This window comes from Trichosurus vulpecula, chromosome 8 (genome assembly GCF_011100635.1).
Source record: "Trichosurus vulpecula isolate mTriVul1 chromosome 8, mTriVul1.pri, whole genome shotgun sequence".
Lineage (NCBI taxonomy): Eukaryota > Metazoa > Chordata > Mammalia > Diprotodontia > Phalangeridae > Trichosurus > Trichosurus vulpecula.
This window is the reverse complement of record NC_050580.1, coordinates 23464937-23484511: the sequence shown is the minus strand read 5'-3', so window position 1 is coordinate 23484511 and position 19575 is coordinate 23464937. Positions and strand designations below refer to the sequence as shown.

The following is a 19575-nucleotide window of genomic DNA, read 5'->3' as shown; positions in this document are numbered from 1 at the left end:
CAAAATGTGCCAAAATGTATGTAAAATATTACATTTACCAATTGCACTCGCTTCTGACTTGAGAAAGGCAAAATACCATCAGATCTTGTGATGCAGAGCTGGGAGGGAACAGGTTGGTCCACATTTATGGCTCCTCTTATGAGTGATCAACAATCATGAAACATGTCGTTATAGTCAACAGTCAACAAGCCTTTATTAAGTGCCTGCAATGTGCCAGGCATGGGGCTAAGCGCTGGAGATACAGGGACAACCAAAACAAGGTCTCTGACCTCGAGCTCAAGTCTAATGAGGGAATACTCTGAAAGACTGATAAGGTTCTTAGTAATCTGCTCGAGTCCTTGATGGCTCACAAAAGCACAACCATGGTAACAAATGCTTTTAATAATAAGTCTGATGCTTTACATTCTTATGTTTTATGCCCTTGAAAGTACATTGATATGGACGATCTCATTCGGTTCTCACCGCAGATCCTTGCTTGTCCTTTCTTCTCAAAAAGGACCATGACATCAGGAAGGTGCTATCATGACTTGCAAGTGAATTGGATTTAAGTGAGGCAGGGCTGAGCAAAGTCACCAGCTTCACTCCTTTCTCCAGAGTCATCTGGGTCCAGTGGCCAGATATAGATCATGATGACTAGAGATGGCTCTGGATACAGTGGGAGACCTCAGTGAATAAGAAGAATCTGTCCATACTCCTTCTTGGTCAGAACACATCTAGAGTTTAGTGGTGAGGAAAGGACGTAGGCAAGCTTGGAAGAATTCACAAGTTCACGAGAGGGCACTTAGGCTAATGAAAAGCCCCCGATCATGAGCATCCATTGAAGGAACGGGGACATTGCCCAGAAGAAGAGAAGACTTGGATTGGGGTCTTTAGGTAGTTGGAAAGATGTCATATTAGCTTTGTTCTGTTAGGTTTCAAAGAACAGAAATAAGAGGAGTGCTTGAAAGTGCTGAGAGGCAGTTGAGATTTCCTCGTAACGAGAGCTCTCACAAAGTGAAATGGGCCACCTTGGAAAGGAACAAGTTCCCTCTACTATGAGGCCTTTAAGGAGAGGCTGGGTAAATGTTTTGGTGTGTTGAAGTGGGTGCTACTTCCTGATATGAGTTGGGCTAGATGGCCACAAAGGTTGCCATCCACTTCTAAAATTGTGTCATCCTTTGGTCATCCTCAAGTTGCAATATACATAATGACAGCAGTGATTTAAATGAAAAGACCAACTGTCACAAAACAATCAAAAATGAATGTTGCCAAATTGCCAAGTATGACTATGTTCCCAAGAAGAGATGTGAAGAGGCAGCTCTAACCCACTCCTCTGCAGAGTTGGGAGATCCGGGGTGACAGATATGGCGGGCTTGGGGGTGGAAATGTGAAACGCGTGTCTTTTCAGACTTTTTGATGTATTGATCAGTTTTGACAATTTTTTTCTCTTCCTCTTTTTCTTTATAAAATGTATTCTTTGTTATTTGGGATGGCTTTCTGGGAAGAGGAAGGGAAGAACTTTAAATGATGTAAAAACAAACTATATCAATAAAAGTTTTTTTAATTCCACATGAGAAAACTTTGGCTCTGGAAGATTAAGTAATTTGTGTACAGGAAACAATGTGGCATTGTGGGAGAAAAAAGCAGTGGATATAGCACTGAAGGACCCAGATTCGAGTCAAACACTGCCATTTACCGTCTGACCTTGGGTAACTCCCATCACCTTTCTGAGTTTCAATCTCCTTTTCCAGAAAATAGAAATAATAATAATACATATCCTACTTGTCCCATGGAATTTTTATAAAGCTCAGATGAGATAAGGTATAAAAAATTGTTTCTAAGCTATAAAGTACAGCACCCACAGAGTCCCCAAATTTAGGAGAAGGAAGGGACCTCCGCGGCCATCTGGTCCAGCCCCCACGTAAAAGGACTCACTAGTGTATCGTAAAGGGCTATACAGCTTTCACAGCTTCAGAGTGCAGTGAGACTTGTTTAGACACCCCATACATATGTGTAGTAAGTTCGTGTGTGTGTGTGTGTGTGTGTGTGTAGCTATACAGTTTTAGTTACTTGCAGGTATCATAGACATAACCCAACAAATATTTATGGAGAATTCACTGGCTATAAAGAATAAGGCACAGTCCTTACCTGCAAACAAATAATGCTCTAATTGGGGAGTCAGAGTATAAATACTTAGGTTCCCTCTTTGGTGCTTCCCAAACAGGGGCCACCCAAAACCCATCCAGGCTGCTTGACCACATACATAGCTTGAATGAGATGGGAGTCAACAGCACTATTTCTCCCATGAGGTGGAGGATCTCCAGGCCTTACCATGTGCTTACTCTGTGCTACAGAAGCCCCAGCATCAGACTTAATGATAGAGTCTAAGGATCCAGGGCTGTCCCTCCTGTACTCTCAGGACTCCAAGGCCTGTCCATTTGCCCCATCAGTGAACTTCTTTTTTTTGTATTGTCTCTCCAAATTAAAGTGTGAGTTCTTGAAAGCAAAGACTATCTGCCTTTTTTTCCTCTTTGCATCCCCAGAGCTTAGAACATTTCTTGGCATATAGTAAGGACTTAATAAATATGTTTGCACTCATTCCTTAATTTAATGTTATATAGTAAAGCCCTCAAGGTTACTAGATAGTGTAGGCATATCCCAGCTGATCACTTGAAAATACATTTTGTTTGCTTTGTATCCCCAGAGCAGAGGACAGTGCCTGACACAATACAACTACGTCCTGATTAGTATGAATAATGAATCCCATGAAGGGGTCATATTATTCATATTCACTATTCAAAGTTAAAATCATATGTAAAATATAGTAATTGCTTCCAGCCCAATGGAAATATGCAGTGAGAATTCAAATAAGACCATTTCACAGAATCCATTGCTTACACAACCAGAGGCCTGGTCGTAAATTCCTGTTGACTTGATTTGCTAACTTGATCAAAATTCAGACTATGTAATGACTTAAAAATGGTCTTTCCAGGCTATATGGAAAAAAAATGGTTCTATCAATGCACAGTATAATACTTGGGTTGCCCTGATTCCTCTTTTTTTTTTAGAATGAGGTTACTTACACCATTCCAATCTTCTGTTTCAGGCCTATAAAGCGAGGAGACATTTTGCCACCAGAAAGAGGCCGAGAAGTTGCCAAGGAGCTTGGAATCCCGTATTATGAAACAAGTGTGTTCGACCAGTTCGGGATCAAGGATGTGTTCGACAATGCAATTCGAGCAGCGCTAATTTCCCGAAGACACCTGCAGTTCTGGAAATCTCACTTGAAGAAAGTCCAGAAACCTTTACTTCAGGCACCATTTCTACCTCCTAAAGCACCTCCACCAGTTATCAAAATCCCAGAGTGTCCCACCATGGGTATGAACGAAGCTGCCTATTTATTGAACAATCCGCTGTGTGCCGATGTCATGTTTGTCCTTCAGGATGAGAAGCATATTTTTGCACACAAGATTTACCTCGCTACCTCCTCTTCCAAATTTTATGACCTTTTTTTAATGGAATGTGAAGAGTCTCCCAGTTTCGTTGAAGGCACTTGTCAAAAAGAAAAGCCCAACTGGGACTTTCCAACAAGGACTTTGAGTCTTGATACCAATGAAGAAAGTATGGAGGCTGCCTCGATCCCTTTAGCTTCTGAAGGCCAGACATCCCAAAGTGAGGGTGTGTTGAAAGAACTGGAATTGGGAGCTGGGGTCCTCCCTCTAACCACCAGAGACTTGTCCACATGGAGCAAAGGGTTCATTGACATGCACAAAGAAATGCTAGTCAACCCTATTTCGAATAGAGTAGGTTTGGTGACTGTGGTCAGAATGGACTCTTCTCTTCAGTTGGGTCCTTTTAGGACCCTGCTTCAGTTTCTTTATACGGGACAATTAGATGAAAAGGAGAAGGATCTTATGAGACTGGCTCAGATTGCAGAGATCCTAGAAGTATTTGATTTGCGAATGATGGTGGAAAATATAATGAACAAAGAGGCCTTCATGAATCAGGAGATCACTAAGGCATTCCACGTCAGGAAAGCCAACCGGATAAAGGAATGCCTTAGCAAGGGGACGTTTTCAGGTGAGTGGATCCAACAATAATCCAAGTAGTTGTCTCATGGGCTCCTTTTATGTTTGCATGAAACAGTGGTATAGACATTAAAGATAATGAGAAAATGGTTTCCTTTATGGGAGGCATGTGTACTCATCAAGGCGATTACTGAAAATTTACTCCCAAAACGCTTTCCCTGAAACTTTCTCTCTCTACTTTGGCTACTCCTCTGTCTGGTCACTACTTACATTTACCAGGAATGGAAGACCCAATGGTGCTAGTACCATTGAGGTGGCACTCAACAAAGCTGTTGGTGTGACTCTACCACTCCCTATCTTATATCCCTCACTTCATTCCATTTTAGCTCTCCTTTTCCTTCTCTCCCTTTTACTCTTCTAACTTTTTTTTTCTTCCTTTATGCCGTGGCACCTTCTGGTGGTGCTCAGTCGTTTGTTGACCCCCTGGAGGATACAGTATTTTGTATTTTTTACTTTATTGTTTTCATGCTACTGTTTTCCATATAGATTTTAGTGCCTGCCCTCTTAGGGCAGGGGTCAAAGTTCCTCATTATGTAGATCAGAAAGGGTTTGTTGGATGAATTTTATTTTTGACAAGTCTAATAAGTTATTGACTAATGCATGCCAATCATTGACCATCAGAGTGGACCATAACCTCGCAAGTTAACATGGGCCAGTAACCTTAAAGAAAAAATAAAACAGTCAGTGGAAATAAATCAGATGTGTTGAACTTGCTCCCTTACTTTCTGTTCACACTTTTGGTTCAGATGGAAATCTGTATTCATAGGCAAAGCCCAGTCATATTTTTAACCATTGATCACTCAGCCCTCCTAGCATTATTATCTTTAAAAAGTAACGTAGTATAGCCCAAGTGAAAGGGGACTTGGAATAGATTCAGTAAATATGGCAGGCAGTGTGGAGTGGTGGTCCAAGGATGGATTTGGCATTAGAAGACTACAGATCCTGGCTTTGCCACTTATCACCTCTGTGACTTAAGGCAAGACCTTACCCCCTCGGGTCTCGGTTTCCTCATCTACAAAATGAGGGGATTTATCTAGATGACCTCAAAAGTCTTTCCCAGCACTAAACCTTTGGCTCTGTGATCCTACAGTAGGGGTAGCAAAGCCATCGCAGGTTGGGGAAAGGGTTGTTAAACCTAACACCTCTTGTTTAAGCCATCCATTGATAAGGTGGACTTAGGACTGTTTCTTCTTTCCTGGAAGCAGATGTGACGTTTAAGTTGGATGATGGGGTCATAAATGCCCACAAACCACTGCTTATCTGTAGCTGTGATTGGATGGCTGCCATGTTTGGAGGATCATTTGTGGAAAGCGCCAACAGTGAGGTACATATCTATTTTAAAAGAACAATTTTAGTTATAATTTCTTTAGAAGTTATAGGAGGATGAGAGGACTGGGCACCAACACTATACAAGGATTGGGCAAAGAAACTGGGAATGTTTAACTGAGAGAAGAAAAGACTTGGGTGTAAGGTGATTGGGAGGATACTTCCTTTATTTCAAGTTTGAAAGACTGTCATGTGGAAGAGGGATTAGACTTTGGCACTTCACAGATGCTTGTTAACCTGACAACATGACTTGAAATAGAAAAGAGCCCCCCCTCCTCCCAAAAAGAAAATAATTACAACCCTTTTCAAAGTGAGGAGAAACCAGTCACCAGTGCAAAGGGCTATTTGACTTAGCTGGGGTGGGGGAGGGGCAGAAGGGAAGGAGATGAGCGGGCCTCTAAGATTCTGTCCAGCTCTAAATCTCTGAACCCTAAATCTGTGAACAGTTTAGTTTATGCCGAAACAAGAAAGCAGTACACAGAACAGAAAGTGTTCCCATGCTTCCGTTACTGAAAAGTCTGGGCCTGCCAGTTGGGTCAGAGCAGCCAGCCTCCAGAAGCTGCCAAGGAGACTAAGCAGGGGCCCAAGATGGTCAAGGTCAAGCACGTAGTCAGGAAGGAATGCCGTCACAGCTGACTTCACAAAGGCTAATCCTTTTTATCCCTTCCCAGAACAGACCGAGATAGTCCTCAGATTAAGAGGATGGGAGGTAGGACCAAAACAAACATTTAACCCAGGAGATAGAGCCCAAACGTATGTGTTTGCTAACTAATTAGTGTTTTCCTCCCTAATAAGGATAATGATAATAGCAATGATAACTGATTTATAGAGTGCTTTAACCTTTGCCAAGTGTTTTATATCTGTTTGCTTATTTGAGTTACTTAACAGTCCTGTGAGTTAGGGCCTGTGGGGAAACTGAGGCATGGAGTAGTTAAGTGGCCTACTTCTGGTCACCCAAATAGGAAGTATCAAAGATGAGATTCAAGCTCAGGATTTTCTTCTCTCCAGGCCCAGCCCTCTTGACCATGCAGAGAAAAGACAAAACCTCCAAACCCCTACAGCTAGCACACAGTTATATTCACTTATCATCTTGAAGGCAAGGCAGGTTGACTTGTATGTGTTCAGTGACTGTGGTGCATTTGCTTTGTTTCCTGCAATGGCTTCTAACCTTTATGTAGCAATGCTCCCCCGCCCCATATAAAAAAATTGTGCCCCTTCCCCCAAGTACACACATGTGCACACACAGACAACACACACTTTATATAACCCAGTCTATGCTGGTGATGGAGAACACACACACACACACACACACTCAAATTTGAATTTACTCCCACATCATCACTGTCAGAGTCACTTTTGTTGGTTCATTACTAGAACTTTGTTTTCTCGTGAAAGAAGTAGATTGTTTTATGCGGGAGTTGGGTCAGACAATATCTAGTAACTTTGACCTTTGCTTCATTCTGCCTCTCCCCTTCCTCTAGGGTCTCACGTTCTGTCAGGGTTCATGCCTCACAATTTGGAAAACTCTGGATTATGAAGAATGACCACATTCCATTTTCCCCTCTTACCTTGTGGATCTCCCCCCCTCTCCCTTCCTGCCTCCCCTGTAGTGGTCCCATTGACCTCACCCCCTGGGCAAAGTTGAAGGTCACGAGGGCTGTAGTGTGGAGGGCTGAGTGTGGAGAATCTCCTAAGTCACCTCCTTCCTGCAGCATCCTGCTTCCAAAGAATTATAGCTCTTTGCTAATGACATAAGAGTTTACTTAGAACATCTCAGAGAATCAGAAAAGAAACTAATTCAGACAATCCATAGATCCAGTCCACCCTAAAAATAATAATCATAATTATGACAGTAATCACCTCATTTCTTATACTTCTGTATCCGTGTACAAGCTGCATCCTCCGATGGAATGTGTGTTCCTTGAGAGTAAGGGATTGCTTCACTTGTGTTTTTATATCTGTATGCCCGGCACACGGGAGAGCCTCAATAAATGCTCATCGATTGATTGATTGATTCAGCTAAGTAGCAAAATACAAAATAAGTTCACAAAAAAATCATGAATGTTTCTACACAGAACTAACAAAAACCAAGAGTAAAAATAACATAAGAAAATCCACTCAAAATAATTGCAAAATGAATGAAACAGACAAGACACACTCAGGACTCACTTAGACACAGCTACCAGAGACGCTTCACTGAAAGAAAGGAAGACATAAATGGAGAGCGACTTAGTGTTCATTGTTGGGTTGTGCCAACTTAGTAAAAATGGAGATACTAAGTAATGGACAGATTTAGTGCTATACCAACCAAACTCCCCAAGAAGCATTTGCTAGGACTAGATTGCATACTAAGAATTGGAGGCCTCACTCACTGCAAAGGAACAGGTATATATGTTAAAGGTGAGGTTTCTATTTTCAAAGGAGGAGGGGAGGGCGGGGTAGAGCAGTCACTGAAGGACTCACTGATGAATTGAGGGCAGTGAGTCAAGCTATAGACTTATCCTTCATCCCAGATCGTTTTTATTTCAGAATTTCTTGGTGAGGCTCCAGTTTTTACAAACAATTAAGAATCTCTTTTTCTGTAGCATTATTAGAAATGATATTAGGTTAACCTCATACTAAATGGAAAAAGAATGTCCTTGGTATGCTGTTAAGGTTTTTTTTTTTTAATTGTTTAATACCTTGGAAGATGCTGTATTTCACTTATATTTTTCTCATTACTTTTAATGTAGCAGTAAGCATAATTCTCTCCCCAGAAGCACTCAGCATGGGGTTCATTAAAAATACATACCCAGATTGTAGTAAGCAATGCTCTGGAGGAGAGTGCTTGCTCACTCACGTGAGACCATTTCTGATTATGAGCCTAATAGTCTCTGCTGATCTTTGCAATTAAAATGATAAACCAACAGGACTTGAATATACAAAATATGGTACAGTCTTGACATGTGATACATAGTCTTCTTTTCTTCCTTTTTGTGGTCTTAAAATTTTAGTGCCTTTAATCATTTTTCCTGTGACCTTTCTTTTATTAAAAAAAAAAGACAAGGAACACACAGTTTATGTGACGTTGGACACCCACAGCCCCCTCCCCACCACCGCACATACACACCAGGGAAAGGAGGGATGTGTATTCTGGAGAGCATTCATCTTTTTTTTTTTTTTTAATGCTCCCTCTATTCAGTATAATGCACATTTTAAAAATACAATTCCTAGATAAGTATTTGACTCCCTCTCGATTTTTTCCTTAAAAGGTGCTAAAAAAAAATAGCTTCTTTCTGCTTTTAAAGTTAATTCTAAAGTTTGGAACTAGAGCGAGAGCCTTGAAAAAAAATCCATCCCGGGAAGGAGATGGGTTCCATGGCAAATTCAGTTTTTCTCAATTCCAATAGCGGGCCACACACCCTGCCTGCTGCAGCTGAGGAAGACGCTGGTGCTTACTATGGCAGAAACTGTAACTTACTAAGGATGATAGATTTGTGCAGAGCCCAGAGGAAAGGACAGGTCACGGGCCCGGGCGGACGGACGTCAGCGCCCAGTGGGGACTGGGGGAGCACAGGGCAGCACCGCTTGCTGGCGTCTGTCATCACGTGCCGCCTTGAATGATTTGTTTTAGTCTGTGAGATGGGAGAGAAGGGAGAGCAGGCTGAGGTAATTTTAGCATCTTTTTGTGATGGACACATTCGCTTTATTTTTCTTGGAGAAATGTCCCAGGATACACTCCTAACAAAAACATACAAAGGGGGGCTGAAGACACAACATTTGAAAGATTGCTTCCCCAGCTGGGTTGCCCCGGGAGGTGGCTGATTCTGCTGTCCTGCAGGACAACTGCCGCAGCGTGCTGGTGGGAAGACCACTGTATAGGCGGTGGAAGGCCTGGGTTCGAATACTAGCTCTTTCTGCTGATGTAATCTCAAGCACATCTTCCCTCTCTTTTGGCCCTCGGGGACCGGACTAAATGACCTCTCAGGCCTCTTCCAGCTCCGAATCTAGCCTCTCAGAAGTGCTGATGTACCCCCAAAGTTTAGCTCATGGATACAAAACTGTAGCTAAAATTTTAAGGGGACTGTTTTTGCAGTTAAGTTGGATGGAATCCCATCATTTCATATCCCTGGTGCTGGAACATGGTAGGCACTTAATGAAAATTTAATGACTGCCTGAAGCTCATGGATTTTTAGAACTGGAGCGGACCCTCTGTGCCATCTAGTTGATTTCCCTGCCCCATTTTGCAGATGAGAAAGTTGAGGCTGAGAGATGGCAAGTGACACGTCCAAGGTCACACAGATAGTAAGTAAAAGAGTGAGGATTTGAACCTGGGTCTTCAGACTCCAAATCCAGCATTCATAGAATCCTAGATCTGGAAGGGAACTCAGAAGCCTGTTAGTCCAACCCTCCTCGTGTTATAGAAGAGAGCCGAATGTGGGCGCTCTGATCCCAGGGCCCGTTTCCCACTGCATCACTATTCCCTCTGAGACTCGTTTTCCTCGCCTGTAAAATTTTCTGGCCGTGGCACTTGTGCCCGGTGCCCTGGTGTCATCGTCCGTTTGCACGAGAGACGGCTCCTCTTTAAAAGTCACACCGATAATAGTAATAATGATTTAAGACTTGAGGGTTTTGCTGGCAGATGCCTGGGCCCTGCTGTGGCTCGAGGCCCGGCCTCGTTCTGCAGAAGGATGCCCTCAGCCTCTGCCTTGTCTTTCCAGGTGACCCTGCCCAGTATCAACAAGCTGTCGATGCAGGCCGTGCTGGACTACTTGTACACCAAGCAGTTGTCATCCTGCTTGGACCTGGACACACTTGAATTAATCGCCTTGGCAAACAGATTCTGCCTGCCACACTTGGTGGCTCTCGCTGGTGAGCTTCCCGCCTCCCCAGGGTGGGGCAGGGTGGAGCACCTAGCATAGCTTGACTCAGTGTCAGTCCCTGCTGTTGTAGCCTCGACATGTGATATGGTCTTATTTTATCCCTTTGTGGTCTTAACTTTTTAGTGCCCAATTATTTTCCATGTGACCTTTCTCTTATTAAAAAAAAAAAAAGGCACACGCAGCTTACGTGACATTGCACCACACCAGGGAAAGGAGAGAACACTCATCCTTTTTTTTCCACACCCCCTTCATTCAGGAGAATGCACATTTTAAAAATCCATTTTAAAAATTCCTGGATAAATATCTCACTCCCTCTGGTGCTATAGTAGAGACTGAAATTACGGTGCAACACCAAGAAGGCCCTTTACTCAGTAGGCCCAGAGCTGTCTCTTCTGGTGTCCCCAGTATATGCCAGGATGCTTCTGGGCCTGGAAGATTGTCCTAGAGGTGGCCTTGGGGTCTCAAAGGCCACTCCTGGGGGACTGCAAGCTGGTCTCATTGAACCCAGGCCCCATCAAGGACTCAGGCAGGTTTATCATTAAGGTTTGCCCCAGAGGAATGAATTGTGCAGCCACATCAGCACCGCCCCCAAACCAGATCATCTAACAAGTTGAAAAGAGTCTGAGTGATCTGTGGGGGAGCACACTGATACAGGATACAGATGGAATGTGGGCCGGATGGCTTATGGGGTCACAGGACATGGGTTGAATTGCTTCTGGGATCGTGGAATGTGGGCTGGATTGTTGATGGAGGCATGTATGTTGAGGGAAATGCGATTCAACAAATCTTGATTTTGTTTGTCATGTGCTATGCCAGATATTGGGGCAGTGAGGTGGCGCAGTGGAGGGTCCTAGGGCCTGGAAAGACTCGTCTTCCTGAGTTCAAATCCAGCCTCAGACACTCATTGGCTAGGTGACCCTGGGCAAGTCACTTTAACCCTGTTTGCCTCGGTTTCCATTTCTGTAAAATGAGAGGGAGAAGGAAATGGCAAAATGTTCCAGTATCTTTGCCATGAAAAACCCAGATGGGGTCACGGAGAGTCAGACACGACTGAAAATGACCAAACGATAACAACGGCAAAATGCCAGGGACTGGGCATACAAGTCACATTCAGTTATCAAGCATATATTAAATGTCTCCTGTGTGCCAGACACTGTTCCAGGTACTAGGCATATAAAATAGTCAATCAAGAAACATTTATTAAATACCTGTTATGTATCATGTAAATAATCAACAAGCATTTATTAAGCACCTGCTGTATGCCAAGTGCTGCGCTTGATACTGAAGACACAAATTCAAAAATAAACATAGTTTCTGTTCTCACAGACCTTCAACAGAAATTAAACAGAGTCCCTGCCCTGAAGTCTACGTGGGAGTTATGGGCTCCCAGTTAAGTAAATATGAGGTAATTTGACAATGGATAAGAAAGTGTCATGTCATCAAATTGAATAAACATATATTAAGTACCTATTGGGCACATAGCTCTAAGATAGATTCTGAGGGGAAATTAGATGAGGATGGCCCCTGCCCTCCTGGAACTTAAAAGAAGGGTAATTTTGGGTTTTGACCAGCCCTATGGCTCTATTGGTATAGAGAATTCCCCATGAGTAAACTCCCTGCACCAGTGCAGATCGCCACCTCCTGCCCTGCAGCTTACAGACTAGAGAGTTGCCTTGGAATACCAAGAAATTTAGTGAGGCGGCCGGGGTCCCACAGCCGGCACGTTGGAGGCAGGCCCTGAACCCGGCCCTTCCTGCCTCTTTGCCAGCACCGCATACATTAAGCCACACTGCCCAATAGTGCAGAGGTATGTAGAGAGGTGTACAAGGGGAGGTCATTCCAGCTGGGGGAGGTGGCTCCGGTACGTCTTCGCCGAGGAAATGAGCCCTGAGTCGGGGTTCAAAGGACACACACGTCCTCTTCAAAGACCAAGAGTGTTCCAGAAAGAAAAGACTCATCGTGAGCAAAGCCATGGAGGTGGGATAGCGAGGTTTCTGTTCAGGGAAGAAAGGGCTGCCTGCTTTGGTTGGAGACCAGTGGTGATGAACCCGGCAAGGACCTCAAAGGCTGGCTAGCCCAACCCCCACATTTTACAGAAGAGGAAACTGAGGCAAGCAGGCTTAAAGCGACTTTCCTAGGGTCACACAACTGGTAAGTGGCTGAGGCCATATTTGAACTCAGGAGGACGAGTCCTTCCAGGCTCCAGTGCCCTATGACTTGCCCAACATAGTGTCATAGGTGGGATCAAAACTAGCGTTCTTATCATTATACTTTGTTGTTTCCAGTCAGAGCCACTGGAGGCAATTGTGCCAGAGTAGTCTAAGAAGATCTGTGCGTAAGAAAGAGGCCTCTGCCCCACGAAGGGTGGATTGGAGGGGGAGACATGCAGAGGAGAGAGAGTTTTTCAATAGCCCTGGTGGAGGTGCAGGAGAGAGGGAATCAACAGGACCTAATAACCAGTTGGATATAGAAGATGAGGATGAAAGGTACCAATATCCAGGAATATTACAGAAGAGAAAAAGGCTTAAACCTAGCCCCACGCGACCGCCCATCTCAGCCTTCCAGCCACTACCAGGAGATGCCATGGGAATGACAGACTCTTACATACAGTAGGTGGAATGGAACTGGCTTAATTCAAACCCAGCACTGAAAGGAAGCTTGTTCCCAGGAAACCAGCTGTAAGCAGAATGGATGCAGTATTTGCCAAAACAAGCTAAGTAGCCAGATCACAAAGTAAACAGAATGAAGAGGTGATGAGGAGCCTCCTACCTCCCTCCCACTCCCCACACTCTGCTGTGGATTAACTCTCCTCATATCTATATTGTCTGTAGGGGGCCATAAATGCCCTCATCTCTCTCAGTAGTATCAGTAAGTGTTTATTGAGGCCTGAGACAAGAAAGCCTGATGATTTGGAAGAGAAGAGACTGGAATACCTGGATAGAGGGAAATTCACTCCACAAATAAGAGATGGAAATTCAGAACCAAGAAAAGCTCTGCTTTTAAAGCAGAGCTTCTTAACCTTCTCGTGGGTCTGGGACCCCTTTGGCTGTCTGGTGACCCCGATGGAGCCTCTTCTCCCAATCGGGTTTTTAAATGCATGCAGCAAAATAACTAGGATTACAATGAAGATGTTGAAATACAGTCATTAAAAAAAATTGTGTGTAAGTTCCCCGAGTTAAGAATCCTTGATTTAAAGAGAAGGAGGGAGATGAGATATCCCAAGCCAAAATGGGACAAGGCCTGGAACTGAGACAAAATTCCAGTGTTTTAAATGCTTAGCAACAAAATGTGAACTGTGCTTCTGGATGGTCCCAGGGAGCATTCATTTAGTCAATCAGATTTCTCTGCCTGGTGACAGAAGCTCTCACTGATCTTTAATAGAACAAGAGGCTTTGTGTTTGGTTAGTTAATTTTTCCAGCCTTTAGGACAGGTATGAGCGGTCCTGCACATCAGTTCATTACCTCTCCCCCCTAAAAAATGCCCTCCTTTCCTTCGAGAGCCCCTCCCTCTTTCCCTTCACCTTTTTGCCACCTAAGAGTCATCCTGTTTTGGCTTATCTTTATCCCCCAAATCCAATAAGTTGCCTTCTTTTCCAGTTCATTGTAACCACTCTTTTTGGGGCCCTCATCATCTCTTGCTGGGACTCCATAAGTAATCTCCTGACTGACCCCCAGTCTCTTTCCTCTCCATACAAATGGCAATTAAAGTACAAGTGAGACCTTGTTACCCCTGGGCCCAAGAAGCTTCCCTGGACTCCCATTGCTTTTTGGCTAAAACACAAACTCCTGAATTTGGCATTATAAGCCCTTTACAATCTGGCATCAGACTATTTTTCTACATTGATAACATTATTCCTTTCCAGCACTTTGTGCCTCAGCTCACCTGGCTGACTTGTTGTTCACTATATGTGACTTTCCAAATCCCACCTCCTTGCTTTTGCTCAGGCTGTGCCCCATGTCACCTCTGCCTCTGGGAACCCCTAGTCTCCTTTAAACTCAGCTCAGGTGCCTAATCCTTTAAGATGCCTTTCCTGATCCCTTGAATCGATCATACCCTTCCCAGTCATGGTTGGTTTATTTTGGATTGACTCCTCTAAGTTACTTGTGGGCACATCGTAATCCCCGGGTACGATACAAACTTCTTTTGTGTCTCATTTTTGTGCTTGAATTCCCAGCAAATACCTGGCAAATAGGGAGCCCTTAGAAAATGCTCCTTGAAGGGGAAGATTTAGGTGATGTGAAAACAAAAGATCAATAAAAATTGATAAGTAAATGCTTTGAATTGATTATATATGTATATATAAATATATACATACACTTACACACACACATGCGCATCTATGTAGATGTGTATATATACATGTATGTATGTGTGTATATATGTATGTGTGTATGTATGTACACGCACACACATTTCAGTTGCTTGACTTGAAGTTGAGAAGACCTGAATTCAAATCTACCTCCTATGCTTTCTAACTCTGTGAACATGTCAGTTATACTTTTTCAGCCTCAGTTTCCTTACCTGTAAAATGAGGAGATTGAACCCAGTGACCTCTGGGGTCCCTTTCAGCCTGAAATTTCTGAGCCTATGATCTCATGCTGAATGTCTATCCTGGACCTTAGAACCCTCTAAAATCCTTGAGGTGAAGATGCCAGTCCATTATGTTAGTAGATGAAATCCTCACAGGCAGCTGTCCAGACTGAAGTCACAAGTCCAGCACGGGGGCGGGTGGGGGGGGGGGAGGGGAACAACGTGGTCAGCTTGTCCAGTGCCAGGAATGGAGAAAGGAGCATGACTTGGCAACAGACTGCTGGAGAATGTAGAGGGTCCTCCAGCTGCTGGCTGTCACCCAGGTGTCATCTGCCACATGTCGTTGCTGCTTCTCAGAAGAGCCCTGAAATCCTTGGTTGAGGCAAGCAGCGGGATGTGGTGTTGGCAGAGCCAAGTTTGAATCTTCACTTTAATGCTCCAGCTGGATGACAGTCAACAAGTCCGTTCACCTCTCTGAGACTTGGTTTCCTCACCTGGAACTTCTGTCTCGCAGGACAGCTGGAAGAGTCAACCAAATTCAACCCTCTTACGAAGCGCTTGCTGTGTTTTAGGTGCTGAGGATACAATGACAAACAATCACAACTAAACAACCCCTGCCCTCAAGGAGCTGAGGTTCTACTGAGGGAGAAAAAGAAGTGCTGTGCACAGATAATGATAGCGATAATGCTGTTTCTACAGCACGCACCATGTGCCCGGCACTGTGCTAAGACTCTTTAGTCACGATCTTATTTGATCCTTACGAGCACCCCAGGAGATAGTTGCCATTGTGAATCCCATTCTGTTTATTATTTTTTTGCTTTGTGAACTTTCATTTTATTTCCAAATTCTTTCCCTCCCTCCGCTTATTGAGAAGACAAGAAAAATCATACCCATTATACCTAGAAAGTATGAGCCTATCTTACAGGTGAGGACACTGAAGCAAACAGAGCTTAAGTGACTTGCCCAGGGTCACCCAGCTAGTAAGTGGACTCTCACTGGTTCAGCATTGTGCCTAACGTGCCACCTAGAGACCAAATGTGTAACAGGCTTTGCAAACTTGGAACGCTCTCTAGAGATGTTAGTGATTCTTGTTCCAAACTGTGACCAGCACTCACCTGTCCCCACCTCCTCTTTCTCCCTTAGAGCAGCACACGGTGCAGGAGCTGACCAAAGCAGCCATGAGTGGGATTGGCATCGATGGCGAAGTGCTGTCCTACCTGGAGCTGGCCCAGGTTTGTCACCATTGGCTTTCCACCCTCCCTGCGCCCTCCTCCAGCAGTCGTGATGCTCTGCCACCGTCCCAGCCCTGCATCTGACCAGATAAAGATGTCACTGCTCAGTCCCAGAGGGTGGTGCCCTGAGATATGAACTGTGTGACCCTGGATGAGTCACTTACCCCTGTTTGCCTCAGTTTCCTCATTTGTAAAATGATTTGGAGAAGGAAATGGCAAACCACTCCAGTACCTTTGCCAAGAAAACCTCAAATGGGGTCACAAAGAGTCGGAAATGACTGAACACCACCACTGAACACCACCACCTGAGGGGGAATTTGAACTCCAGTCTTTCTGACACAAAGTTATGCCACTGAGCCTCCAAACTGCTGTACCCTACAAACCTTCACCACAAAAGTCCAGGCCTAACACACGTGCATTCTGGCTCTGTTGTCCAGTTTGAAGTTTGTTTACCAACAGAAATCCCAGCCATCTGAAATGCAGCTTGGGAAGGTGTAGATTGGAAGGATCTTCAAGGTCCTGTCACCCAGCTCCCTCATGTCATGGATGAAGAAAGGAGGATGGTGTGGGTGGGGGAGGGGAAGGAAACACTTTTTCCCCAGGTCACACAGGTAGTAAGCAGCAAAGTCAGAATTCAAACACAGATCCTCCAATCCCAGCCCCAGACCCCTTGGTCCCACACAGTTATGCTTCTTTTGGACAATTAATCCAATTTCTGACTGCTTCCCTTTTGGTCTTCTTTCTGGGCCATTTCTAGAGAGAGAAAAAGATCCCAAGTCCCACCTTCCCAAAGCCTTGCTCCATGCCATCAAAACCTCCCTAAATTACTGTATATTTACCAGATAAGAAGGAAAAGGTATGGACCTTATGCCCCCCAGGAGAGCTTTCGCCACAAGATCTTTGTTAAGAAAAGGAAACATTAAAAAAAGGTTAAAGTCAAGTAACTGAAGGAGCATAATACTATGTTTATTGCAGAAGATGGGGGAAATCGTAACTTGAAAAAAAATCTAATTTTAGAGGTAGTTGGAAGAAAATACAAACCTGAGGTTAGAACTTTAAATGTGAGTGGGTTATACCAATTCAATAAAAATGTGACAAAAAAGAAAAGGATACATTTTCTAAAACAAGTTAGTGTCTTATAGGCTTTCCCCCACACGTCCATTCATTCTGTGAGCATTTGTTGAGAATGGCTTGTGTTCTGGATACTTAGGCAGCAACCAAACCTGCCCTCAGGAAGCCCACATTCTCATACCCCATCCAGCTTGGGACCCTGAACATACTATTGCTGGGGCTTCCTTGAAGAAAAATTGGAACTTCTACATGATGACATTAGTGAGTGTCCCTGTATTCCTTCTCCAGCCCATTTTACAGATGAGGAAACAGGCAGACAAGGGTAAGTGACTTTCCCAGGGTGGCACAGCTAGTAAGCATCTGAGGCTAGATTTGAACTCGTGAAGATGACAGCACTGTTCTCCCAGTCACCCAAGTTTGTAACCTCACTGTCATCCTCAACAACGTCACTCAACCTCACGTCACATTTCCAGTCTCTTACCACGTCTTGTCATTTTTACTTTTCAACATCTCTCATGCTTCTCCCTTTCTCTTCACTCAGACAGCTGCCACCTCTTGCCTAGACTGTTGCTTGTTGGTCTTCCTGCGTCGGTTCTCCCCCCTCTCCTATTTATCCTCCGTTCAGCTACCAGGATGGTCTTCCTGAAGCATCAATCTGCCTATGTCCCTCCCCATCCCCCCCCAACCACATGCCCATTAACCTCCATTGGTCCCCCCTCACCTGCCTCCAAGGTCAGATAGAAGGTCCATAGTTTGGCATTTAAAAGCCTTCACAATTTGCTCCTTTCCCATCTGTCCAGTCTTACATTTTACTCCCCTCCACATTCTCTATCATCCAACTACCCCGGCCTCTCTGCTGCCCCTCTTAGAAGACATTTATTTCATCATCTGACTCTGTGCCTTTGCACCGCCTGTCTCCCATACCTGGAATGCTTTCTTTCCACCTCTGCCTCAGTTTCCCTGGCTTCCCTTTTCACAGGAGGCCTTTCCTGGTCCTCCCAGCGCCTTCCCCTTTCAGATTAGCATTCATCTGCTCTGGATGTCTTATATATAAATGAGGAGGAGAAGGATGGTAAATTAATTCCATGATCCCTCTCCCATTAAAAGGTGAACTTCTTAAAAACAAGGGTCCCCAAGTTTGCCTTTCTTTGTATCTCTAGCCCTTAGCTAGGGTTATACTTAAAATTATACTTAAGTATACATTGTACTTAAAATATGCTTGTTGTCCGAATGGAATCTAAATTCCAAAAGCACGAGAAGAAGCCTCCTTTACTAGCCCCTCAGTAAGAATCCTCCTTGTGCAGGGTATTTGGAGGAGAGGTCCCAGGCGGGATTCGGGGCCTTGTCAGTGACCGGCTTGAGGACTTGACCAATGGTCTCCCTTCATCTCTCTCCAGGTTTCAGCTCCTCTCCCTCCCCTTCCCCTTGGAAAGTGAGGGGGTTGGATTTGCTGCCCTTGAAGGTCTGAGCCTATGATCTGGCCTTCCAGCCGCCCCCTCAGTGGCTTTCCCAATTGTTTCCTGTACTTTCTCACCTCTGAGAACCCTCCACTCCCTGCAAGGCTCAGCTCAGGTGCTGCTCCGTACATGGGGCCCCTTCCCCTGAGCCTGACAGTGCTGTCCCTCCCCACAGAGACTTTGTTTTGAGGGCGGGCATCGGTCCTTTTTGGTTTGTATGCTCAGAGCCTAGCACATGGCCTGTTGCACGGTTGTTACTAGAAGACGATGAACCGAATGTTTCCCAACAACAAAGCCTTTTCCCCACTTCCCCCACTCGCCCCTTCTTTCTTTGTGCCCAGACTTTAGCACATTTGAGTGACCTTTCTTCCTCTCCTGCCTACAGTTTCACAATGCCCATCAGTTGGCAGCGTGGTGCCTTCATTACATCTGCACCAACTACAACAGTGTGTGCGCCAAGTTTCGCAAGGAAATCAAAGCAAAATCTCCAGGTGAGAGAAATGATTGCCCAGGGGGCCCCAGACTCCTTGATGGTGCCTGTGGTCCTCAGTGTTCTTGGAAAGGCAGCAGAGAAAATAGAAGACTGCTGTGGGGCTGGTTAAGAACTCTCAGAATTGAGATGCCCTTCCTTCTGTACTCCTTTCTTCCTTCCTCCCCACCTTCCCTCCCTCCCTCCTTCCTTCCTCCCTCCCTCCTCTTCTCCCTCCTTCTCTCCCTTTCCTTCCTCCCCTCCCTCCCTCCTTCTTCCCTCCTTTTCCTTCTTCCCCTCCTCCTTTCCTTCCTTCCTTCCTCCCTCCCTCACTCTCCTTCCTTCTTCCTTCCCTCCCTTCCTCCTTCTCTTCCTCCTCCCCTTCCTCTCTCCTGGAGGAGAACTTGATTTTGGCCAGAAATAGCAGCTTCCTGGGAGCATAAATCACAATTTCATATACACTTGTCCAAATGTAATCAGCCCTCACCAAGGTGCAGGAGCTTCACTATTCAGTCTCCAGAAGCCAGGTGTGCTTATCGAAGACATGGAGTCATACTGAA

General features: G+C 44.7%; 1 protein-coding gene across 5 annotated transcripts in view; it reads left to right on the top strand.

The window, feature by feature from the left end:
- RHOBTB1 (Rho related BTB domain containing 1) overlaps positions 1–19575 on the top strand; it is a 190190-nt gene that overhangs the window by 167096 nt on the left and 3519 nt on the right. For all 5 annotated transcript variants that reach the window (XM_036735059.1, XM_036735062.1, XM_036735061.1 and 2 more), the window contains 5 exons: positions 3086–4059; positions 5273–5391; positions 10094–10244; positions 15930–16018; positions 18932–19037. In XM_036735059.1, the coding sequence (XP_036590954.1) occupies positions 3086–4059; positions 5273–5391; positions 10094–10244; positions 15930–16018; positions 18932–19037 (1439 nt within the window). The remainder of the gene's footprint in view (positions 1–3085; positions 4060–5272; positions 5392–10093; positions 10245–15929; positions 16019–18931; positions 19038–19575) is intronic.